The sequence below is a fragment of the Benincasa hispida genome, chromosome 9 (genome assembly GCF_009727055.1).
Source record: "Benincasa hispida cultivar B227 chromosome 9, ASM972705v1, whole genome shotgun sequence".
NCBI classification, from domain to species: domain Eukaryota; kingdom Viridiplantae; phylum Streptophyta; class Magnoliopsida; order Cucurbitales; family Cucurbitaceae; genus Benincasa; species Benincasa hispida.
This window is the reverse complement of record NC_052357.1, coordinates 55,421,405-55,448,261: the sequence shown is the minus strand read 5'-3', so window position 1 is coordinate 55,448,261 and position 26,857 is coordinate 55,421,405. Positions and strand designations below refer to the sequence as shown.

Here is a 26,857-nt window from a genome sequence, read left to right as displayed (position 1 = left end):
AAAAACTAGGAGACATCATGATAATATTTTTATGGTAGTTGATAGGTTTAGTAAAATGGCACATTTCATACCATGTAATAAAACAGATAATGCTACTAACATAGCTAATCTTTTCTTTAGGGAAGTGGTTAGATTGCATGGAATTCCTAAGACCATTGTTAGTGATAGAGATGCAAAATTTTTAAGTAATTTTTGGAAAGTTTTGTGGGGTAAGTTGGGAACTAAGCTTTTGTTTTCAACAATTTGTCACCCACAAACCGATGGGCAAACTGAGGTGGTTAATAGAAGATTGGGAACTTTGCTTAGGTCATTAATGTCTAAAAATCTCAAGTCTTGGGAGGATACTCTACCTTTTGTAGAGTTTTCTTACAATAGAGCAATACATAACACCACTCATTGTTCACCTTTTAAGGTTGTGTATGGCTTTAATCCATTAACTCCATTAGATTTGTCACCCTTGCCACCTAGTATGTTTACTAGTGATGCAGCTATTTCAAGAGCAGAATTCGTAAAAAAATTGCATAAAGAAGTCAAAGAAAGGATTGAAAAGAAGAATCAAAAGCTTGTCAATAGCAAGAACTAAGGGAGAAAGAAAATGATTTTTAAACCTGGTGATTGGGTTTAGGTACATCTACAAAAGGAAAGGTTTCCAGATCAAAGGATGTCTAAACTTCAACCAAGAGGAGATAGTCCATTTCAAGTGATAGAGTGGATCAATGATAATGCCTACAAATTGGATCTTCGAGGTGAGTACAACGTAAGTTCTACTTTCAATGTGGTTGATTTGACTCCTTTTGATGTAGGTAATGAAGACCTTGATTTGAGGACAAATCTTTTTACAGAAAGGGAGGGTGATATGAATTTAACCATTGAACCATTGCATGTACCTAAAGGACCAATTACAAGAATCAAGACAAAGAAGATTCAAGAGGCATTCATACTACATCTTCAAAAACTAGCAAATTCACAAGAACTGACAAATAATTTTGAGACCAAAGTTATATATAGTTAGTTCAATGAGCCAAGAAGAGAATGGCATGAAGATGTGGGAAAAGTCATATAATTTGGAAGATGACATGGTGGTAAAAAAAAATGTGTAGATTTTGTGAAGAAAATGTTGTCAAGTGTGCACTACATGGGAAAATGTGACTTCAAACCTTGTCAAACGTGCATATCTACTTTTCCACCTTCTGAAGGAGATATTTAAGGCAATTGGAAGATTTTCTACATTCCTAGTTTTGCATTTGGACTTATAATTTAGTATGCAATTAAGTTTCAAGTTTCTAGGTGTTATTTTCTATAATTTGCAATTAATTGTATTTGAATGACTTTTGAGTTTCTTGCATCCACGACCATTTGGCCTATAAAATGGCTTGTAATGTTCTCAAAACTCAGATTATCAATAATAAAAAATTTGTGCTTATTCAACCCTTTGGTGTTGTTTTTTTCTTTCAAATCTTGCTTTAGATTTGATATTTAAATCAATTAATTGGATTAGTCTTGATCAAACTAATTTTGGAGTGAGTTGTCTTAGGATCTAAGAGTGACCATCATAGATTCTAAGTTTGATCTAAGTAGCTTTCTTGTTGAGTGTTTGCAAGGATCCTAGAAGGACCTCTAGCTTTGCATCCAACAAGCATCGCGGGCGCTTATCAACATCATAAGCATTTGTTCATACAGGTGTTTACAAACTATAGGACCCTATGAGAGTTTAGGGCATCAACCCTAACACAAACATGCATGATTAGACGCGTGCCCATGAGCCAAGACTTATATCCACCAAATTCAATAATACATTATTGAAGTTTGCACATTTATTGATGAAATTCATCTTCCCCTCTTACTCTCTTTCTCCTTCAAATGTTTCTAATGACTCCACCTGTCGGTCACCATTGATGACTACTACCTCCGACACCTAACTCCAGTAACAACCACTATTGGCAACTACTGTTGCTTTACTTCAGCGACATGCTTCGACGACCAAAATTTGACAACCACCTCCAACAAACTACTTTCGATGAAGACCACCTAGGGAAATCATCTCCAATGCACACTTCCAACATCCAAATCCATGCGATTACCACTTCTGATGACCACCTCTGACCACTAACTCCACCAGTCATTTCTAATGACTAACTCTAACAACCAACTAAGCCGATCATATACTAAAGAAACTTGGAAAACTTGGGCAGTGAAAATGTTTTTAAATACAAAAAAAATGATCAATTGATGGTGTTTAATAGTCGTAGTATGTAGTAGCTTAGCTTTAATAGAAACTCTTTAGACATATATTCAACCTAAATAAACTTGTGTGTAACAAAAAACTTGTATAGAAAAATGTAACCAAACATATTTGTATTTATTTAAAAAAATAAAAAGTGTTTAAATGAAAAATAGCTTATTTAAAAACATCTCATTGTTTGTCCGAAAGATTGACCACAAATAGATATCATCATGATTGCATCTTCTAAGGCTCTCAATTTCTTTGTGTTGGCACCTGATGATTTCATCGACTGGCTAACCCAGGGCCTGACACTGTTTTGATATTACTTGTTAGAGACAATAAATCTCTAAATATCTCGACGAAAGTATGATATTGTCTAGTTCAGCCATAAACTCCCATGACTTTACTATTAGTTTCCAAAAGACCGCATAGAATTGAAGATGGTTGTCTCTCTTAGATACCCGTGATTATCCTCTTGTATAGTCAATGTGAAACTTTGATCATATTCCCAACACTAACATACATGCATAATAAATCTAAGCCTAAAATTTGACATAAAATAAAAAAGAAAGAGGCCTAAATCTTTTAATGACTTACTTTTTGTGCATATTGCACTCATACACTCCACTAATGTGAAAGTATATTGTAATTTTGTTATTCGTATGAAACATTTGATTTTTATCTATCTTAAATACAACGGTTACATTTTAAATAAAGGTAAAATATAAGTTAGATTTTAAGTTGTCATCTCAATTGAGTGATAAAAATTTTGGGAAAACATGTGCGTAATTAAAGGATTAATCAAAAAGTTAAACAAACAAAAGAAACTACCAATAGATCATACTCTTTTAGATTGAAAAAAACAATATCATATACTCAACCTAATAACTAAACACTGCATCTCAAATATAAGCTTCCCAACTCCAAACTAAACAAGCATACACCTCAGACACAAACTTCCTAACTTTAGATGTATTAATCCTAACTTCAAAATTCATCTCGACACTCCAAATAGTCAATTTTTTAATTCTAGCATGAAAAAAATGCATACATAATTTATAATCATGAAGTTTGAGGCCCCGTTTCGTAACCATTTAGTTTTTTTGTTTTTGATTTGAAAATTAAGTTTATTTCATTCACATGTCTTAAACGATTTGCTTAAGTACAATAGTTGAATTCTTAGCCAAATTCTAAAAACAAAAATAACTTTTTGAAAGTTATCAAAATTTGGCTTCGTTTTTAAATTATTGGTAAAGAATAAATAACAAAAGAAAAAATTTAGATGTAGAAGTAATATTCATATACTTAATTTTAAATACACAAAAATAAAAAAAAAATAGTTGCCGGCTAACAATTCATTTACAATTACAATATAATTAGAAATCCATCAAGTATACTATTTATCAAAAAAAAAACTCTAGAGCTTTTGACGGTGAGACCAGACGAAGCGCACCCTATATCGTCGTTGGCCCTCAGCGCTGCAAAAACTCAAGCGCCACCCATTCATCTCCTCCATCAACACAAATTCAACTGTTCTTCAAGTTAAGTTTCTCCATTTTTTGTAATCAGATTCTCATTCTCCAATTCTCTCATATTTTGTAGTCTCCCAAACGCCTTGCTAAATCCTTGCAAATTGCACATAGTTTCCATTTTCGAATTCAGTTTCCATTTTCGAATTCTATGTCCAATGGACTCCATTACTGCAATCAAATCGAAGAAGAAGAACAAATTGTTTCCGTGTTTCCGAGCGGCGGCCTCCGGTGGCCCTGTCGGAACGGCGCGATGTAAGGAGGATGCTTCAGACGAGCACATTTTTCCATTCATCACGGTTGATGATGGAGTGCGTTCGTTTGATGGAGGCGATGGAGATTCCGGTCACCGTAAAAAGAAAAACGGTGGCGGTGCTTTGTCACGGGCGGTTAAGGCCGTCTTATTCGGAACGTCATTGGTTTGTCCACCGATCTAAATCGCCTTTTGATTAAATTGTAACAATTTCGTTCTCTGTTTTTTTTTTTATGCAATTGATCCACTTCGATCTTTTTTTCCTGACGCGAATTCCGGACGTTCTTTGAGTGTTGCAGGCGAAGAAGATCAGAAAAAGGAAAGCAAAAGAAAAGCAAAATTCGAAGACGGAGAATCAAAGGCATCAAGCTCCGTTCTCAATTAGCAACAACAGATCAAGAATTGCTTCAGATCTAAATTACCACAACTCTTCTACCTGTTCTTCGCGTACTTCGGCGCCATTTTCATCCTCCTCCTTCTGCAGTTCATCCCCTTCCTCCTCGGAAATGAGCGACATATCATTCCGATTTTATCCAACTGCATCAAATCGACTGTTCAGACAAATTAATTTCGGAAAAATCTTCAGCGGTTGGTTTCTGCTACTGGTTTGTCTTTTAAGCTTGGTATTATGGGGAAAAATCGGAGCTATTATATGCACTTCGGTTTGGATCCTCTGTTTGTACCGGCGGAGGATCGGATTGAAGTCATCGGACGACAAGGTCAGTGCGGGGGCGATGAGTTCCGGCGAATACTATAAGAGAAGAGTCGTCATGGAAGGATTTCTGAAGAGAGACCATTCAGGTGCTCAGAATTCAATTTTACGCATCGGTTGATCTAACTGCCAAAGGGCGCCAAAAAGGTTCGAAATGGCGTTTCAAAGTCCATTTTTCAATTTTCAATTGGAATTTGAAAAATCTGTCCCATTTGATAACTACTTTTTTAATATGTTTTAAAAATTAAATCGATAATCGATAATTCTTCGTAATTTTTTTTTTTAAATAAAAATCTTTCAAAACAGGTGTATTTTTTTTTTTTTTAAAAATAAAATAGTTATCAAATGAAATTATTATAACTGATTTTGTTAGCTACTTTCTAGGGGTAAAATAAGAAAGTAACCAACTTAATTTGTACCGTGATTATTCTACAGTATTTTTTTTTTATTTCCCCAAAAATTCACAATGTAAATGTGTATGGTAGGACTTTTGAACCTTAATTATAGTTGAGATGAGTTCAGTTTTACTTATATAATTTTTTATTTATTGTATAGCTGTAATATCATCATGTAAATATTTTCGTTTATAAACACTCTTTAAAGAAATTAAAGATGTGTTTGGATTGATTTTGGAAGGATTAAAAGTGATGAAAAAATCTTAAACATTTTTTATGTTTAGTAAAATAAAATGTGATTAAATTTATTAAAACAACTCTTAAAATATACACTCGTTTTTTAAAATCAATTTCTTACTAGATTTTAGACTTTCATTTTTCTTAATTTTTAACAAATTTTCAAATTTTCAAATTTATCGAGATCTTGTAGTTTTAATTGAAAAAATTAAAATATATATAGAATATTAGATGAATTAAATAAATACTATATGCTTTTATTTTAATTATCATAAAAATTTTAAAAGTTAGATAATATAATAATTTTTATTTTAATGTTTTCATAATATTGTCTTTCATACCAAAATTTTTATATAGCAAAAAGTATGCTAGTAATTAAATTCTTGAATAAATATATTAATATTTTGGTATTGTAATATAGATAATGCAACATTTTTTTTTATGAAGAAACAATACATTATAAAAAATTAAAAATAACAAAATCTTGTTAATGTTAAATATCATTTTTACCAATAATACATTGTATTATGTTTAAAGTGGTAAAATAGACAATCCAATTATTATTATTTTTTTTAAAAATACGTTTTTTGTTCCACAAAATTTGGAAGTTTAATTTTAACTAGTTAAGCAACATATACAATGTACGGAAAGACTCACAATCTTAATTAAATTTTTTGAAATATAGGAAAGTTTAGCATTTATTTATATAGAAACTAATAGATTGGGTGAATATTATATTGTTTTACAAATCATATAAATAAATACCGGCTTCCTAATATTTTCAAAATCAAACTATATCTCTAACCTATTATGTACAGGATAAATCTTCTAATTTGGCAGATATTTATGTATGGTTGTAGCTTTTTCAAAGATTTTGTTTGAATAGTTATATTTATGGTCTGTTTGGTAATTTTTTTTGTTTTTTTTTAAATTAAACTTATTTAATCTATATATATATATATATTAATGATTTGTATCTTTTTTAAGTAGAATGATTGAATTCTTAACTAAATTCCAAAAACAAAAAGAACTTTTTGAAAGTTAGTTTTAAAATAGACCACAAATGAAGAAATTTGTACCTAGACTTATTTTTTTTTTAAAAAAAACGAGGCCTATGGTTTTTTTCAAAAGATTTTGATTGTTTTATATATTAAAATTATGTAAACTTTTGTTTTATTCAAATAAACAAAACAATCTCATTATTGTATATATATTTTACGAATAATTTCGCGTTATGTTTAAAATGGTAAAATAGACACTTCAATTAAATTCTATATCTACAAAATCAGACAAAAAGTTTTGTTTAAAAAAAATATCAAAAGTTTAATATTTTAAGATTTATGCTAATATTTATTGTATAGGAAAAACCTAATTATTATTGTTATTTATTATTATTATTTTAAATGAATATCTTATTACTTCTGGAAACAAAGAAAAAAGAGTGTTTGTTTGCTATTTTTAATTTTTTAATAATATATTCCATGAAAACATTATTTTATTATTTAATACCTCATCTTTTTTTAGAAAAATTTAATGCCTCTATCTTAAATTAAGTAAATAAACACCTAGAATTGTAAAGTCATTTGATTTTATTAATTTAAGAAAGGTTAAAAAGAGTTTTAACCACTGTAAGAAAATTTTGATACCATGACATTTAAAAATTGTCATGTTTAGAATTAATGACAGTTATTTCCTGTCATGGTATCCCCTGTAAGATATGATGTTCAATGACAGTTTTCGAAAAATGTCATAATTGAGCTTTAATGACAAATTGTCACTAATGAATGATTATTGACAATGATAGTATATCATTGTCAAGTTTGATATGACATGTTATCATTATCATCAAGTGACTCAAAATTGGCTAATTTATGTAAGATTTTAGGTAATGATTACAGTTATAAAATGTAAAAAAGGAATATATAGTGATATTTTTTCTTGTCAAGAATAAATGGACCACGACAATTTTCAATGTCATTGAAATCAAAAAATATTATATCATGATATATTTTAACTGTCACGGAATTTAACATTTTTACACTTTTGTAATGTCATTAAGATGCACTTTTGATATTTGTTATTTTGTGATTGACATAGTTCACTTTTAGCCCCAGCAACATATAGCACCAAGACCAGCACTTGCATTTGACCTAAGCTTCGCTTCCCTATCCCCTTCCTTTTTTCAATGAAGTGGAAAGTCTTCCAGCCTCATTTTTCAATTATTCAACCATTTCATTTTACCAAGTTCAATGTTAGTCAGATTAGTCAACATTTCTATGTTTCGATGCAACAACAAGTTAACCTTGTCATAACATATAAGATATCCATAATGAATTAATGCTTTTCAACCTTAAGAACACAAATATAAAATACTTTCATATATATAGAAAATAAGCAGAAAGTTAACTAATAACCATTAATAAAGGTTTTACAATAAGCCACATTAAATTGCATTTCAATCAAACTTTAGCTACTAACCTGACAAAAAATCATATAAATATATCAATGCTCTATGATTTTTTTCCTCCAAAAAATTCTTACAAAACCCGTTAAAAAAATTAAAAATCATTTTAGAGTTCAACTCTACCCATCAATATTGACAATCATAACAATATAAGAAGGATTTATCTTTCCAACATTAACAATTTCTAACACATTGATCTTGCCAAAAACATAGAGTTAATGACCTATATCCCAAGTAGGAACACTCATAATCAAATTGGGTAAATGTTTTACTTATACAACACTGATATAATAACCTATACTCGCAATTCATCAATGTTAACAATCATAACAATATTCAACAAAATTTTCTAATATGATAGTAAACACGTAATACTCAATTAACAAATAGCATCATTCTTTTCCTTAGTATTATTATTATTATTATCATTATTTTCTTGGGGGAGGTATACAAATGAAAAATGTAGAAACATCCACATACCTATTGAGCACCAATAAGTTGTCAAAAATGACAAAAGAGATCCCGTCAATCTATACATTTCTTTGGATAATCATCACAAATTCTTCCTAGAATAAAAAGTCAATACTCAAATTAGTCTACATATATAACAATCTACTTGTATTCTTATATATCATTCAAGCACTAAACTCACCACTTTGTTGGTCTTAATTCTCCCTACTGTGTGAATGTACATGTATTTCTTCTCCAAAAAATCATTTACAACAAAATGCAGTCCAAAAGCAACAAAAAACACCAAGTACCACATATCATGCAAAAAATATGTGCGATTCTACAAACTCAATCCATTTAGATTGCACATAGTCAATGTCATCTTGTGTATAAGTAGATGGTGCACCTTTCATATGTATACAAGAAAGTGGATCTTTACTTATGGCACTAAGTTTCTAGTTCAAATTGTTTGAAGTTCTACAATACATACCATGTCTACAATTGAATTGTTCTTGGACAATATTATATCACGCATAAACCGCATGACATAATAGCCGCATTCGACCACATCCACTTGTTTAAGACACTATGCATAAAACATATGAAGCATTAAATATGGTAAATAAGGTTTCTATGAACTTGCATTGTCATTTCACCTACCTTGATGACCTTCCAACTTGGTTTTTTTTTTTTTTTCCAGATGTTGAAGGACCTATGGATGCATACATGGAATGAAAAAGATTTTAACTATTGACATAAAATAGTTAGTCATTATATGCTAAATGGTATAGTAAGTATCACATACATTCCAACTACTTCCATAGCATCCTCACGGATACAATTTTTTAGAGGATCCATCCAGAATACAACACCTTTTGTGTAATCAACAACCACCAAACCCTAGTGATTGCTAATTCAAGTCTTGCAAAAACAATACTTCTCTTCTCTTGACAATGTATAGCATGCTGCAGGTATGTATGTTCTATTTCCACTCAGCACAGGTGCTAGTTTAGGTCAAATGTTCATTTAAACTAAATCAAGTCGAGTATTTATCCCATCTTTACTTTTCTCGGGATATCAAGTAATGTACCCATGATATTGATGCAAACATTCTTTTTAATATGCATGACATCAAGACAGTGTCTTACATGCAATTTTTTCCTATAGGTAATTCATAAAATATAGGTGTTCTCTTCTAATAGTCATTTCCAACTTGGTCTTTCAATCTCTTGCCACATTTCTTCCCCCATGAAAAGTTCATGTCCTTGAGTTTCAGCTAGATGGCCTCTCTTGTCAAAGGATGTGGAGGACTTCCATGTTTTTGCTTACCATCAAAACCTTTTTTTTTTCTTTGGTATGGATGATTATTGGGAATGTCCTAGAACTCGCAGTTCGTGTTAAACATTCTATTTATCAATAAAATATTATTGAGTAATTTATTCAATAAAGTTATTGATTTTGCATTCTATTATGAAAATTCAATAAACATATCCATGGTTATAGTGTGAATACTTTAACTTTATGTGGTGACATAAACAATATCAAGTTAATAGTATATAGCCTAAATGGTCTCATAAGTATATAGATGAAATTGGGTATCTCATCCTGGTAACATTATTGGATGTGGCCCATTTTGTAGGTAATACAAATGATGTGATCCATAGATCATTCATATAGAGACATGTAAGTGGGGGCATCCTATACAATGAGTTTGCATATAGACTGGACCACAAAATAGTCACTTTTCTTTATAACGACCGTTTACTGTTAAAACTGAGCTAGTTATAAACTCCTGTTTGTTCGAGATTATCATTTAATCTGCATGAGTGAGAGTAGTCCAACAACACTGCTCAATAAGCCTCCCATTTTGGGGATAAGACCGGATGAATAGCTGGGGACATAGCCTTGCAAGATGGAATTCACTCCTACCTGATTTAGGGTTAGCAGATAGGCTGTTCTCTTAAGTACTGATTCCAGGTCCTGAACAATCGGGGCCCCGCCTTCTCATAATAGAGAAAGGACTTGATTTATAAGTATTATGAATAAAAATTGTTCATTATAGGGTAAGTGGTAACTTAAGGAACGAGATGTATTCACAGGGGTAAAACGGTGAACTTGACCCAGCTGTGATTACGAACAACCTGTGAAAGATCAACTTACTGATCATGGTTATATCAAGTGGACATAATATATCTACAGTGAGGGGAGTTAAACTATGGGCTTTAGTGGAGTGACCTATTAGTTAACGAATGGGGGTTCATTCAATGTAATGAATTTAGCCAATTTATCTCGGATCGTTAGAGCCTATGATCTGTAGGTCCGCAAGATTCCCCTACTAGCTCATAAATGGATTAGCTTTAGAGTAGCATGATAAGTTAATTTGAAACGTTCAATTTAGAATTAAACGGAATAGGAGAGTTTATATTTAAATATGATTTAAATATATGAAGGTGGATTTGTGTAAAAAAATAATTTAATATTTGATATTAAATTAATTAGAATTAATTGAATTATTCAAATAATTATTTATTAATTTTATTAGAAAATTAATTTATGAAATTAATTTTACAAAATTAATAATATTTTCAACTTTAAAATCAAATTGATTTTTTAAATTGATGCATGCTTCCAAAGAGTTTTTATAGAAAAAATCGGGCTGAAGAAATAGTTCTTCAAGTGGGTTGTAGCAGTGAGCTTCTCTCCAAGTTTCCTTTTGTTCAAGCTGTTCTTGAGTCCCACAACTCATTCTAAAACTCCAAGAGGATGGTGGGGAAGATCTTGAGGTAGTTCACAGCAAGTTTCGGAGAAGATAACAGCTGAGAATCAAGATTTTGAAGAGTTCTACAAAGGTATAGCATCAAACCCTCTTGTGTTAGATGAGCATGCTTTAGTTACTGCCAAAATTAATGAATTAGAGTATTTATTAATCATTGTTGCTTCCGCTGCATGCTGATATACACCAACAATGATTTCCTGGCAAATATTTTCTATGTCCCATATATGCATTTTTTTCCCCATATTGTAGTTTTATTGAAGAAGTGTCCTCCCCACATATTGAACAAGCGTTATACCCTTGACACTACAACCACATAGATTGTCATATGCAGGTTATTGATAGTCCATAGTAAGACAGCCCGCAAAATGAAATATTCTTTTTTATATGTATCAAAACATTGGACCCCTTCTTCCCACAAAAGTTTCAAGTCGTCAATCAAAGGTTCTAGATAAATATTTATATCATATCTTGGCTGTTTTGGATCCGATATCAACATTGTCAACCTCAAATACAAAAGTTGACTCATGGTAAAGGCAATATTCAGGTGAGTGAATGTAAGATATTGCAAAGCTCCCACAATGGCACGATAAGACTTCCTGTCTTCAGCAGAACAAAGAGAATCACCAACATCACTAAATGAAGACAAAGCAATTGGAGCATTACAAGGTTTACATCCAATCATTCTAAACTTTTGTAGCAAGTCTTTGGCATATTTAGACTGAGCAATAGAGATTCCAAAATTTGTTGTGATAACCTAAAACCCAAAAACTACTTGAGAGATCCTAGATCAGTCATCTCAAATTTTAGCTTTAGTTGAGCCAACAAATTAGTAACATAACACCGATCATTTCTAGTCACAATAAAGTAAATAGGTGACAGAGTTGCCATATTTTCTAATAAATAGAGAAGAGTCAGCTAAGGATGCAACAAACCCCAAAGTAAGTAGGTGAGAAGTGAAACATTCAAACCATGCTCTAGGTTCTTGCTTTAGGCCGTAACTCTCTTTGACAACTTACAGACTAAATTAGGATGTTGAACGAAACCTCGAGGCTGCTGCATGTATAGTTATTCACGAAGATTACCATGTAAAAACACATTTTTGACATCAAGCTGTTAATCAAACTATGCTGCAAGAGCCAAAATAAGACAAATTGTAGGTTTTCTTTACCACAAGACTGAAGGTTTCATCATAATCAATGCCTTCTACCTGATGGTAACGAGCTATACTACCATTTGGATATCTTTTGATACGATAGACTCACTTGAATCCTATAACACTTTTGCCTTGAGGTAATGTAGTTAGAGGCCAAGTCCTTGTCTGATTAATGCTTCATATTCCTTAGCCATAGCTTGTTTCCAAACATAATGTTTAGAAGATTGAGTAAAGGATGAAGATTCAACATTATTAGGATGAGTAGATATGGTAGCCACAAAAACTTTCCTCTTGGGAATTCCAGATTTGCTTTTTGTTTGCATCGGATGACAACTCAAATCAAAGGAATTATCAACATTATAGGTGCAAGAGTACTTCAATCAACATTTTGAGCTAAAGAAGTTGCACTACTAATAGCAATATTATTAGTAGTAGACCTCACAATTTCACTAGATGGAGTAATGGTTTCAATAACTTCAATAGCATCATTTCTGGTAGTTTCAGTTAATGGAGCAGTAGTAACAATACTAGGAGACTGAGTTAGAGAGATTCTGTCACTAGAAGTACCTGTCAATTGATCAAAACAAGTATATGGCTCTTGGGTAAGCAAGAACTTGAGATAAAGGATAAGGGGAATGAGAAATAAGATTGGAAGACACAAGATTGGATGAAGCAAGATTAGCAAATGGAAAAAAAGGGATTCATAAAAAATGACATGACAAGAGATAAAAAGTTTACCATTGCTCATGTTGTAACACAAATAACCCTTATATTCTAAAGGATAGCCAAGAAAGACACATTGAGAGGTTTTGGGTTGAAGTTCATGAGAATTATAGGGTTTAAGAAGTGGATAACAAGCAAAACTAAACATTTTAAGATGTTTATAATTAGGAGCTCACTATTATTTAAAACAGAGAAAGGTGGTCTATCTATAAGGAACACGACATTAGCAAAAGCATAAGACCAGAAACGAATAGGTACATATGCACGATTCATAATAGTTAATGTAGTTTTAACAATATGGTTTTATGGAGGATACCATGTTGTTGAAGAAAAAAGTTAAGATCATGGTTTAGATATTCATCACCGCCATCAGTTCTAAGAACTTGAGTGCGGGATGACAACTGATTTTCAATGAAAGGCTTAAAGCATATAAAGATATCAGTAATTTCAGATTTCAGCTTAATAGGGAAGAGTCAAGTATATTTGGAAAGATAGTCTACCAAAGAAAGTATTTATAGCCATTTATAGAATTTTAGGGGCAGGGTCCCATACATCGCTATAAACAAGCTATAAAGGATACAAAGACAGTCTCCGAATGAGGAAAGGAAAGCCTATGCATTTTTCCATGTAGACAGAATTCACAGATACATGATTGATTACACGTAGATAAGTATAATAGGCGAAGAACATAATTAAGAGCTTGAAGATGAGGGTGACATAACTAATTGCATCTAGAATTGAAGAGGGTTTGTTTGCAACATGAGCATCAATAGAATTTTTAGGAACATTTGGAGGCCTATTTGTATGATGTAATGGGATAAAGATATTGACTGTTTTGAGTCACAACCATAGCAGCAAGTTGAGGTGGTGGAAGTCTCCTTTGAAAGTTAAAGTTCATACAATTGTAGTAGTACAAGGCAGTGTGACCAGGTTGAGTACAAACTTGACAAAAAATGCAAGTATCAGATGAAGAATTTGATAAGAACCACGACCTTGATTTAAGAACTGATTTGGTGGAGTACCATTAGATCGAACACGACCTGAGTTTTAACCACGACCACGTTCTTATTGGTTATTAGGAAAGTTATTTGGACGAAAGGCAATAGACTGAGATGTTAACGTTGTAGTTGGTTGTACGGTAAGATCTTCTCGTTTAGAATATGTTTATCAAGAGCTGCGATTCTTCAACTTTCATCAGCACATGAAGCTCATCAAAAGTAACAGACTAAGACTAAGTCCTCATAGAAGTATGAAAAATATTATAATCAGTTGGTAGGTCAAATGTACGTGCGTTCTTAGGCTTAGATTTTTGTTGTTTTTATTGCATAAAAGATATTTTATTGCTTTATTTATCTATTTTGTAGAAAACGAAAACTTGGAGTAGAATGAGCCAAATTGGAAGTAAAAAGACCAAAATATCTCTTACAACGGTCAAACTTTGACCTAGGACAAAGAATAAATCAAAAGAGGGCTAAAAAGTGCGGAGCAAGGGTAGCACAACGCATTTTTCCAAGAGTTTTTCTTTTCTTTTCTTCTCTTTTTGCAGATTTTCCACCGTTCCGTCATCTTTAGTACACATTAAAAGCTTCTGGCTGCCGTCTGTCATGGAAAGGTAGCGCTACCGAAGAGCTTAGCGATGCTCATTTATAGCATCCCAATGCTACGACGACGGTATGCCCTATTTAAGTTCTTTTTCGCATTAATTTGAGGAGAATTCGACTTGGGATCACTTGGGATTTTTCACAGAGGCCGAAAGGTTGCTGTTTAGAGAGACTTTCAGAGTCTAATCAATGAGTTGATAAAAGTTGGATCAAGAAGGAGACGTTGATACATTATCGACAATAGATTGATCAATGACTAATTCTTTTTTTAATCTCTTTCTTTATATCTCTGTACAACATGTTTAGAGTTTATATTTTGAACAAGAGTGGCTAAACTAATTTGTTGTTTTAGGGTTTGATTGATTTCAATATTATTTATGGATGGTTCTTAATTCTTTTGTTTAATAGAATGCATTGGCTTTTTTTTTTTAAATTTCTTTTGTCATGTTTGTGTTTTTTCCAATTGAATACTTGATCACCATTTAATTGTTTTAAGATTTTTAAATCCACTTGACAAAGAGATTTTTAAACTGGAACTAGCATGATAAACTAATGTTGGAATATACATGAGAATGATAGGAAAACGTAGAGGTTAAGAATGAAGAGGCTTAATGCTATGTTTATTAGTTTCAATTGTATGGAAATAAAATTGACTTTTAGACATAAGAAAGGGTGGAACTTGTAAGAGAAACCCAGATCATAGACCTTCTAGGCTTAAGTTGATACAATGATTTAATTGAAAGAAAATATTTGATTCCATAACAATGTTGAATGAGATCAAGTCCTTAGGACATCTTAGTCAAGTGAATCCCTAGTTTGAACCTTTATTTTCTTTCTTTAATTCTTTGCTTACAAAATCATCTTGTTTCAATTCCCTGAAAAGATTAACTGATAGCTAGTTAAATCAAACATCTAATTCCCAGAGGATGATATCTAGTTTATTAGGATTTTATCACTTCGACGCATACACTTGCGAGTGTCAAGTTTTTGCTGCCGTTGTTGGAGAATTAGTTCTATTTTATTGGACTAATATTAAGGTGATAAGATTGATTTTAATTTAGGGTGTATTTTATTTTTATTTTTATTTTTGTTGTTTTTGTAGTGTGTGCGACGTAGCCGCCAGTTTGAACTTCTTTCTTTTGATCTAAAGATAATACGAACTTTCAAACGAAACCTAAGGAGAAGTTTAAGACTCATGTTTGATTCCATGTTGTGCAACTGGTATCCAACACGATTCGAGACTACTCCAAACCAGTTGTTCCCACAGTCCAGCTTGGAATTACACATGCACCTCTAGATGTCAATAATTTCGATTGAAGCTAGGACTTATCCAAATGCATGAGATTGTGCATTCTGAAGAAGTCCAGCTGAGGATCCCCATAGGCATATGCGCTCCTTATTGGAGATTTGCAGCACAATAAAATAGACAATGTTACTTCTAATGCTATTCGTTCACGTTTATTTCCATTTTTGCGTTAGATAAGGCCAAGGACTGACTTGAGTCTTTTACGTCAGGCATCACTACCACTTAGGATGGGTTGGCTCAAGTGTTTCTGAAAAAATTCTTCCCTCAAACAAAATCAATGGAGCTTAGGACTGAAATTGCAACCTTCAGGCAAAATGAAGGAGAATAATTACTCGAAGCCTAGGAGCATTACAAGGAGATGTTGAGAAAGTGTCTTCAACACGGTTACCCAGATAAATTGCAGATCTAGTTGTTCTAAAATGGGTTGATGGGAGCTACTAAATCAATTCTTGATGTTACTGCAGGAGGCTTAATTTTCTTAAAAATAATGGAGCAGGCTCGAACGTTGCTCGAAGACATGGCCATAACTAGTTATAATTGGCCATCTGAGCGTGTTCTACTAAAGTGGCTGGTTTACATGAACTTGACGAGGTAACTACACCAAGGGCTCAAATGACTACCCTGACTAATGCTTTAAATAAACTTGTTGTTTTAGGTAACTAGCAGTCGGTTGCATCGATGGCGGCGACCAATGCATAACTGATGATGGAGACTCTTGATGTGCAATAAGCGAATTATGTGCACCATTATCAAGGGTAACAAAGACATCACACTCACTATAACACAGGTTTTCGCTATCATTTAAATCTTTCTTACGATAACACCGGGAAAACTCTACAAGCTCCTTTAGGATTTGGTCAGCAAGGTGATAAAAATCCTACTATGAAGGATATGTTGGGTGAATTTATTAAGTAGCCGAGAAATAGAATGACTAAGCCTGAGAGTACAGTAGGCAATCATGGGAAGGTCATTCAATTCATTGAGATTCAAATTGATTCTAATCTTGAGTCTCAAAAATCTAGAAAGTAATCAAATCTATCACTTAGATAGTCAAAGATTTGCAAACAATCAATTGAAACTCATTTTTGAAAATGAATTTTTTGAGTAAAATCATGGAGGAAAGAATGCAACGCTCTCTTTATTTTAGAGTCTAAGACACCGAAAAAGATTTATTTAACTCTCATTACCTTTTCCCCCTACTCTAGCTCAGTTATCGGCCTAAGACATACCATCTTGTAAAAAAGAGGGACAATACTAAGGCAAGGGTGCCTAAAAACTCTCACACACAATGTGAAGATATCTTCTTTTATCAAGAGGGCTAGCTTTCACACTCAATCCCCGGGAACCTATTCACTCTTTTCTCGCGAGGCCTTAACTAGACACGACGGAGGTAGCTCTTTTCACTTCTATCCATGCACATATACCTTTTTTTTTTTTTTTTTTTTTTTTTTTTTTTTTTTTTACTTTGTCCGGCAAACTTTTATATGCTTTAAATAACTCTTTTTTAGGGAACTATCTTACTTTGCTTTATATATATATATAATACGACACACTAGGCCCTTTTTTATCCACTTTGTCTAGTCTCGTTTCTAAAACGAGTTGGTTACTGTAAAGGCTAAAGGTGAGTCTTTCGAGGTGACAAAAAAAATCAAGAAAGATAAAACTTTTCTAGCAGTCTAGGATAAAATTAACTTGAAACAAGACACTCAATTTTTCATGAGATTGAGAAGATTTTTTTTTAAATGGGGTCAAAATCTTGTTTATTATTATTATTATTTTGTATCTAAGGTCTCAAAAGCATATACTTAAATGAGTGCATCACCAACTTTTCATTGATTAGAAATAAATGATTGAGCAAAAACAAAATGAATTGAATAAAAAGTTGAAATGAATTGATTTTGTTTGTTTGTTTTTGTTTTTTTTATGTATGTTCATACAATTAAACATTCATATATTTGCAGCGAAAATGACAAGTTCAGAGTCACAAATTTTATTACATCAAAGTATCAAAAAGCATCAAGAATCATAAAATTTTCAGACTCAAAATTTCAGAGAAGTCAAAATGATATCAAAATATACCAAAATTAAGCATATATCAAAGCCACAAAATCACAAACCACAAACCCGAGCTTAGATGCTCAAGGGTTATTTAAACATGCATATATCATCATTATGAATAAAAAAATTTCAGCATGATCTATTATCTAGATATTAAGCCAAACTCAAAGCATACATGCATCGTACCCACCGCCTATTGGAAATGTCTTGACACTCGCAATTCATAAATATTGTTAACATATTCTATTTATCAATAAAAGCATTATTGAGTATTTATTCAATAAAATTATTATTGATATTGCATTCTGTTATAAAAATCCAATAAACGAATCCATGGCTATAATATGAATACTTTAACTTTATGTGACGACATAAAAAAGGATCAAGTTTTAGTACATAGCCAAAATGGTCTATAAGTATATGGATAAGATTGGGTACCTTATCTTGGTGACACTATTGAATGCAACCCATTTTGTATACCGATCAAAATGATGTGATCCCAGAATCATTCATGTGGAGACATGTAAGTGGGAGCATCCTATGCAATGAGTTTGCATAAGACCGGACATCGAAATAGTCACTTTTCTTTATAACGACCGTTTGCTGTTAAAATTGACTATTTCAAATTCAATAACCTAGTGTAACTTGATCTTAATCTTGAACTAACTATGAACTTCTGTTTATTCAGGATTATCCTTTGATCTGCATAGATGAGAGTAGTCCAACAACACTACTCAATAAGCCTCCCATTTTGGGGATAAGGCTGGATAAATAGTTGAGGACATAGTTTTGCAAGATAGAATTTACTCCTACCTGACTTAGGGTTAGCAAATAGGTTGTTCTCTTAAGCGTTGATTTTTGGTCTCGAATAATGGGGTCCCACCCCCCATGATCGAGAGGATCATGATTTATAAGTTGGACTATAAACTAATTGTTCAATGGAGGATCAGTGGGAGCTTAAGGAGCAAGATGTATTTACAGGGAAAAATGGTAATTTTGACCTAGCTGTAAATATGAACAACCTATGAAGGGTTGACTTACTAATTATGGTTATAGTGGATTTCACTAATTATGGTTATAATGGATAGAAATATATCTACAGTGAGGAGAGCGCAACATCGAGCTATAGTGGTATGCCTCGATAGTTAACGAATGCCAATTAATTTGGATTAAAGAGTTTATCTAATTAATTGGGAATCGTTGGAGCTCATGATCTGTAGGTCCATAAGATCCCTCTACTAACTCATAAAATTATCTTGAATTAGTGAATTGAGTAGATTTGAATTGTTCAAATCGAAAATAGGTTTTTTTTTTTTTTTTTTTTAAATTTGAAATATTCAAATTCAATTTAGGGTTTGATTAATTATATTCGATATAATTAATACATTTAATTTTGTGGCAATTAAAAGAAATCAGACAGATTAAAATATTTAAATATTGATTTAAATATTGAATTACATGAATAGGATTCATGTTTTAATTAGGTGTTTTATTAATTTAATATTTGATATTAAATTATTATTTGATTAATTAATTAAATGTGTTTAATTTAAATATTTTTCAATTATTAAAAATCAAAATCAGGTTTGATTTTTAATCAATTAATTTTTCTGAAAATTGAATTAATTGAAAAATTATTTAAAATTAGAAAAACTCCAACTTAGTGGGTTTTTTCAACTTTTGGGAGATTAATCCCAAATTGGACACATATCACACTCAACTATTGCTTCTTGAAGTGTCAAACAACAAAAATTGAGTTGGATTTTGCATGATACAATCTGATAAATGTTTCAATTTTTCATATAGAATTCATTCATGCATTTTGAAGTTTAGAATTTCATTTTCTCTCCCAAACCCTCTTCCCACTCAACAAAAATTGATCTCAATTCAAGTATTACCATCACACATTTGAGTTAGAGGATAGTAGAGAAGCTCCTCTTGGTGGTCTACTGAACATTTGAAGATTGATTTAGTGTCGTGGAGCAAGGATTTGAAGAGTTACATCAAAGGTTATATGCTTATGGAACCCTATTTTAATGATGGTTTCAATGCGTGCTTTAAAACTCAAATTAAGTGTAATTAAAGTGCTTATTGATTCTGATTTCTTCTGCTGTATGTTAGTTTATTCTTTCACTGCCAACTTTAAAAGCAAACATTGTCCTCAATGTTGTAAAATATAGGAAAGCATATGGATAGAATAGAAAGAGGAGAATAGAAAACTCCCTTGATTTTTAGACGGTGCTTGAGTTTTTAAGTAAAATGTCGAGCTTTCTTGAATGATTATTTCCTGCAAAGAATAAGAGATTCGAAATTCTTTCATCTCTTTATTGTTAGAAAATGCTAAGAAAGAATGAAAAATAAGAAATAAGAAAAACCAAAAGAAAGAAAGAGAAAAATTTGGTGCCGGCTCCCTCCAGGAAGGGCAGATTTTTATCGTTGGTTGCTCGATGTTGGGTAATCATGGGCTAAGTATAAGAGGGTTCAGTCAAAGCATAGCTCAAGTGAGCTAAGGTAACACTCTTTCTTTGATCCTTTTGAGCTTGTGCCTTTTCACCATTTCTTCATTTCTTTTTCTTCTTAAGGAACACGAAAGTTCTCAATCTTGATTGGGCCTTTCTTTTTTTGTTTTTTGAAACACTTGCCTAACAAATTGCTCTTTAAAAAAGTAGGGAGAGCCTTGAGCTCAACCCCTTTAACCCGTGGATTAACAAAAGAGCCAAATTTAGAAGATTTTTCTTTGTTTTTATTAGAAACTTGTTTTGAATTCTTAGAATCATATTTTGAAGAATTTGAATTTTCTTTTATGCAAAAATCGTTCAAAGATTTTGAATCAATCAATTGAAAAGATTTACCATTGTGGCAAAAATTATTTGAAGATTTCAAAACCAAATTTTTGGAAGATTTTTGTTTATTGAAAATATCAAAAGAAAAATTAGAACCAAACTTTTTACAAGAATCATCTTTGTTGCAAAAATGTCATAGTCAATAGACGGAGTGACCAAACCATCAAATTCATCATTTATTGACATCACAATCTCATCAACGACGTCATATGCATCATTTCAACACAAAGACAAATGCTCTTCTGAAAATGTTGGCATCAAAATGTTGAATGAAATAATTTCACCATCGAATTCTACAGATAGAAAGTCGTTATCAACATATGTTTTAGTATTTGCAATTTTCATAAAAGGTCTACCTAGAAAAATAGTAGAAGATGATGTCGTACTTTTTTCATGCATTTTAAGAATTTAAAAGTCAACAGGGAAAATAAAGTCTTTAACTCTAAGCAAAGCATCTTCAACAATGCCCTGGGGGTTGGATATATGATCTATCTGCTAACTGTATGCATACATTCATTCTTTGCAAATCATTTAGCTTAAGGTCCTCATATACATGACAAGGCATCATATTTATGGAGGCACCTAAGTCTAACATAGCATGAGAGATTGTCACACCCCCTCTAAGATTATCCTCTAAATCTGAGAAGGGATGTGAAGACAGCAGTCGTCAACTCTTTTATGATAGTTATGGTCCAACATGTTTCTGTGAACCTGTCTCTTTAGTACATGTTAAACTTGATTAACAATTCATAATCTTAACATCCTACCATAATCTCATCAACATTTCACTATACTTATATATATTGCTAAATAGTTACCAGAACAACATACATTAACAGATTTTGGAAACTTAAGTTTAATATAAATTTAAGTTTGCTAGGTACATGCACAAAAGCTTGAAATGTCCGTAAATCTTCGTGGCGTTGCGACGCCGCCCTATATATGATGCTACTACCTTCAAGCGTCGCACAAGTGCAGTGGCGACATGTGAGTGTTGACACATCTGGCAAAGATAGAGGGCCAAGAGAAGTTTCGTGATACGACTGAGGAGGATAGTGCATCATCCAACACACCAACATAAGTGGGCAAGCATATCATGTTGAACATTAAGCAAAAAGACAAGCAACCGTGTCATCGGTGGTGTCAGTGACAAGTTTGTGGGGCTAGATGGGGCCCCGAGCCGTGACCTCAGAAGGTGGGGTTCCGTCACGAGTTTGGACGAGCGACTCTAGATTATATGCATATTGATAAGATATATATGCACGTCGAATTTCATGTCAATCGAAGTTCAGACAAGCTCTACGTTGGTGAGTGACAATTCACCACATTTGATATGCATGGGTGGCAAAGAGGAAAATGTTTAGAATACATTATAAGGGAAGACATGGTGTCAACTCTCCACCACCCCTAGGTTCTGTGGCCTAAGTGAGCTACCCCATAACACACGCTGGCGAGCGTTGCAAGACAAGTATCTTGGACATCTTCCATCGAGAATGAGATCTCATAGACAGTGTTAGACGACACGGGTGTGCTGACATTGCACCCTTCCCATGGGCCAGAGGTTGGATGTAGCACATAGTATGCCGTTTTGATTTGACAAGGGCTCGGAAGGGCCTAAGTCTCAATTATGTCTGAAGAATGGATGTCTGGAAAGTCCCGAGTTGGATTGTTGCCCATAGGTTGGTTGATGATGGTTCTCAATAAGCGTGTCCGATCAGGAGAGAGAAAGCTGATGACATCCCGACACTCAAGATGACATCCTAAGCCATTAGTGGGACTCGATAGTTCCCGGTTGGCCCGATACTTGCTCGAGTTGTACTGATAAGCAGTGTAATGGCCCAGTAAAGCCCAATAGGCGACCATTAGGCTGGTAGAAGCTCGGTAGAGGCTGAAGTAGGCTAATAGAGCTCGGTAAGCATTATTATGTCCCGAAAAGCCTCCATAAGTGTTCGAATCACCCGATAAGCTCCGATAAAGGGTTAAAGCCTGTTTTGGCCTAACAAAGGGTTAGAACTCATCCCCGTGAAGTTCCAAAGCGATGTATAAGTATGAGGGACGTGTTGTTGGGAACCAAGATGAAGAAGAGAGATGCGACGTTGCATTGTGATGACCTTAGCCTCATATATAGGCAAGGTTGGGCCTCAGAACTTGGCCTAGAGTAGAAGCAAGTCGGCTAGAGTCGAACATGAGAGAAAATATACGTACAAGCGGCGTGTATGGCCGAATGAAATTCAGTTCCACATGAGTTCAGTTCGGTTGAGGATGGAATAACCTTGCCTAAGGTCCGATGAATCTTCAAAGAGTCGAGCAAAAAGTGAATTGGGACTTGAGCATGCCTTAAGGCTGACCATGATCACGGGTGAATCATGGTGCAGCACGGTTGGAGAAGTACGAAGGTTGGAGAAGTATGTATATGGAGACATACAATGATCAATGTTCAAGATACAGCCTAAAAGGTCTATAGTATAGGGATAAGGTTGGGTACCTTATCCTAGTGACATTATGTATATGACTCGCTTTCTATTTGATACCAACGCAATGATCCAACGCATTCGTGTAGGTCACATGCGAGTGGGGATATCCTATGCAATGAGTTAGCATAAGACTGGACCATGAAATACTAACAACTAAATGTAACTTTGTTGACTAGTTAGGTTTCTATTTCAATAGAATAACCTAGGCAACTTAATCTTAATCTTGAGTCTATTATGAACTTTTGTTCACGAAGAATTGTCCTTTGATTTGTGTGGGTGAGAGTGACCAGTTCATCGACTCAATATCCCTACCATTTTGGGGAAAAGATCGAGTAGGGAGCGAGGAACATAATAATACAAGATGAGTTTCGCTCCTTCTCGACTATAGGGTAAGTAGATGAATATTCTCTTAAGTGATGTCTCCAGGACTTGAACAAAAGACCCTACTCTCTCACTGGCCCGAGAGGGGTTTTTGTTTAATGGTTGGACCATAAACAAGTTGTTTATTAGAGGAGCACTGGTACTTAAGGATAAAGAGGTAACCCAAGGTAAAACGATAATTTTGATCCAATTGGTGTTACAAACACTCGTGAAGGACTAATTTTCTGTTATTGGTCTATATCCATGCACACAAAAATATATCTGCAGTGAGAAGAGTGCAACTGTAGATCTTTAGTGGAGTGTACTCATAGCTAATGAATATTGATTAATGAGGTTAATGAGTTTGGTCAATTAATCTCATATCGTTGTAGCTTCTAGTCTGTAGGTGTATGAGGTCCCCTTCCTAGCTCGTAAAGGAAATTAAGGTAATTATATCTTGAATAGAGTTTTAAATGTTCAAATTCACTAAGGAAAATTGCATACTGTATAATGTTACATTATAATATGAAGTTTATATTTTAATTAAACTTTATAATATAAATTTAATTTTGGATATGGTTCAAAATTAATTTATGAGAGAATTAAATATTTGAAGGAGTTAAATATTAAATTAATATGAATTGGATTCATATTAAAACTCTTGGTTAAAATTAATGTGTATTAGATGCACAATAAAACTGTAGGTTATGAAAGAAATATAATTGAATATGATTCACATGTAGGTTAAATTAAATATGTGATATTTAATTTGGTAATTAATTAATTGAAAGATTAATTATTTATTAATTTAATTTAATTTGATTTAATTTGGTTTGATTTAGTTAAATTAATTGAATTAAAACTATAGATTATGTGAGAGATGTTTCATTTAAATATGATTTAAATGAAATCATTAACTAAACTAGATTTAATTGCTTATTAATTTAATTAGTTATTAATTATTTTAAATAGATTAATTAAATTATTTATTTATTTGATTTTTATTAAGTTAAATAATAACTCCCACGTAGGGGAGTTATTAGAAACATAATGTACCTCCCACATTTCCTCTTTCTCTCCCCATTGGCTGATATACCTACAAAACGTAAGTTTTGCAGAAGATGATTCTTTTTACAGAACTGTTCTTTGGAGAAAAATTCTTCATTTTCTTCCCATTAAAGATTGGTTCCCACGAACCAATACCCAAATTCTCAAAGAATAGGGAGGGTTTTCGAATTGGTGGTGTTCGTGTTTTCAATCTCAAGAAGAATTGGCGTTCTTTCATTCAAGTCATCAACGAAAGTAAGTGTTCCTTCCTTTCTTTGTAGGATTGAATTCCTAATGGTAATGCATGTTTAACCTAAAAATTTTACAGTAGGTTGAGGTCTTTAGGTCTCCCCTTTCTATTATGTATTTTTTCCAGTGTATTGGTTTCAATTTCTTAATTGATTTCGAGTTAGGTCTTTATTTTTCCGTTGCTTTAGGGCTTTTATCCCTACAAGATTTGACCTTTGGAACGAAGTATTCACCATCTTCTTCCGACGCCAAAAAATGGAAGAAGAAGAAGGGAGGTCAAGGAAAAGCTAACCCCACTGTTGCTAAAAAAGGCAAGAAAGCCAAGGCTGCAAAAGGAATCTGCTTCCATTGCAACCAGGAAGGACACTGGAAGAGGAATTGTCCCAAATATTTGGCAAAAAAGAATAAGGCAAGGTAGATATGATTTACTCATGTTGGAAACTTGTTTAGTGGAGAATGAAGATCCTGTTTGAATAATTGATTCGGACACCACTAGCCATGTTTGTTCTTCATATTAGGGAATTAGTTCCTAATAGCAACTGGAGACTGGTGAGATGAAGATGCGGGTTGGAATTGGGCACGTCGTCTCAGTTGTGGCAGTGGAAGGACTCCGTTTATGTTGATAGAAATAATATCTTTTGTTAGACAATGTATGTGTAGTTCCAGACTTAAAAAGGAACTTGATTTCTGTAAAATGTTTGTTAAAACAATCATATACTTTAGATTTTATTGTGAATAAAGCGTTTATTTACAAAAATGGTGTTGAAATTTGTTTTCAAACTTAGAGTGTAACCTTTATGTGCTAAGGTTGTTGGCATCTAAGGCCATTCTTAAAATGAAAATATTTAAAATTGTTGTAACTCAAAATAAAAGACAAAAAGTTTCTTCTAAAGAAAATGCCCAATTTTAGCATCTAAAATTAAGTTCATTAATCTCAATAGGATTGAAAGACTGGTTAAGAATGGACTTTTAAGTGAGTTAGAAGAAAATTATTTACCAGTATGTGAGTCATGCCTAGAAGGAAAAATAACTAAGGGACATTTTACTGGAAAAGGTCTTAGAGCCAAAAAAAAAAAAAAAAAACCCTCAGAACTTGTACATTGGGATCTTTATAGTCATATGAATGTTAAGACAAGAGGAGATGAATATTTCATCACCTTCACAAATGATTATTCGAGGTATAGATATGTTTACTTAATGTAACATAAGTCTAAAGCACTTGAAAAGTTCAAGGAGTACAAGGCTAAAGTTGAAAACGCATTAACTCGATCTGATCAAGGTGTAGAATATATAGATTTAAAATTCCAAGACTATTTGATGGAACATGGAATTGTATTCTAACTCTTGGCACCTAGTACACCTCAGCACAATGGGATATCAGAAAGGAGAAATCGAACCTTGTTAGACATGGTTCGGTTTATGATGAGTTACACTCACTTACCTGATTCGTTTTTGGGGTTATGCAGTTTAAATTGCAACCTATATTTTGAACCGTGTTTAATCCAAGAGTATTTCTGAAACACCTTTTGAATTATGGAATAGTCGTAAAGGTAGTTTACGCCATTTCAGGATTTGGGGTTGCCCAACACATGTGCTTGAGGCTAATCCTAAGAAATTGGAACTTTGTTCAAAATTGTGCCTATTTATAGGCTACCCCAATAGAACGAAGGTCGTTACTTCTACGATCCTAAAGATAATGAAGTGTTTGTGTTGGAAAACGCTACATTTTTAGAAGAGAATCACATCAGGAGCACAAATTGTGCAGTAAGATAGTATTAAATGAACTTTCCAGTGAAACCACGGAACCTTCAACAAAAGTTGTTGAAAAGTCAAGTACATCAACAAGAGTTGTTGATATTGGTTCATCTAGTAGGTCACATCCACCTCAAACTTTGAGGAAGCCTAGACATAGTGGGAGGGTTATGAACTCACCTGTACGTTATATGAGTTTAGCAGAAACCCTACTATCATATTTGATGGCGAAGTTGAGGATCTATTATCTT

At 33.0% G+C, this 26,857-nt stretch overlaps 1 protein-coding gene across 1 annotated transcript; it reads left to right on the top strand.

The window, feature by feature from the left end:
- Positions 1-3,685: 3,685 nt before the first annotated feature.
- On the top strand, positions 3,686-4,857 carry LOC120087211. Its single transcript, XM_039044123.1, has 2 exons — positions 3,686-4,172; positions 4,306-4,857. The coding sequence occupies exons 1-2, from the start codon at positions 3,912-3,914 to the stop codon at positions 4,837-4,839; spliced, it is 795 nt and encodes a 264-aa protein (XP_038900051.1). The 5' UTR covers positions 3,686-3,911; the 3' UTR covers positions 4,840-4,857.
- The last annotated feature ends 22,000 nt before the right edge of the window (positions 4,858-26,857 follow it).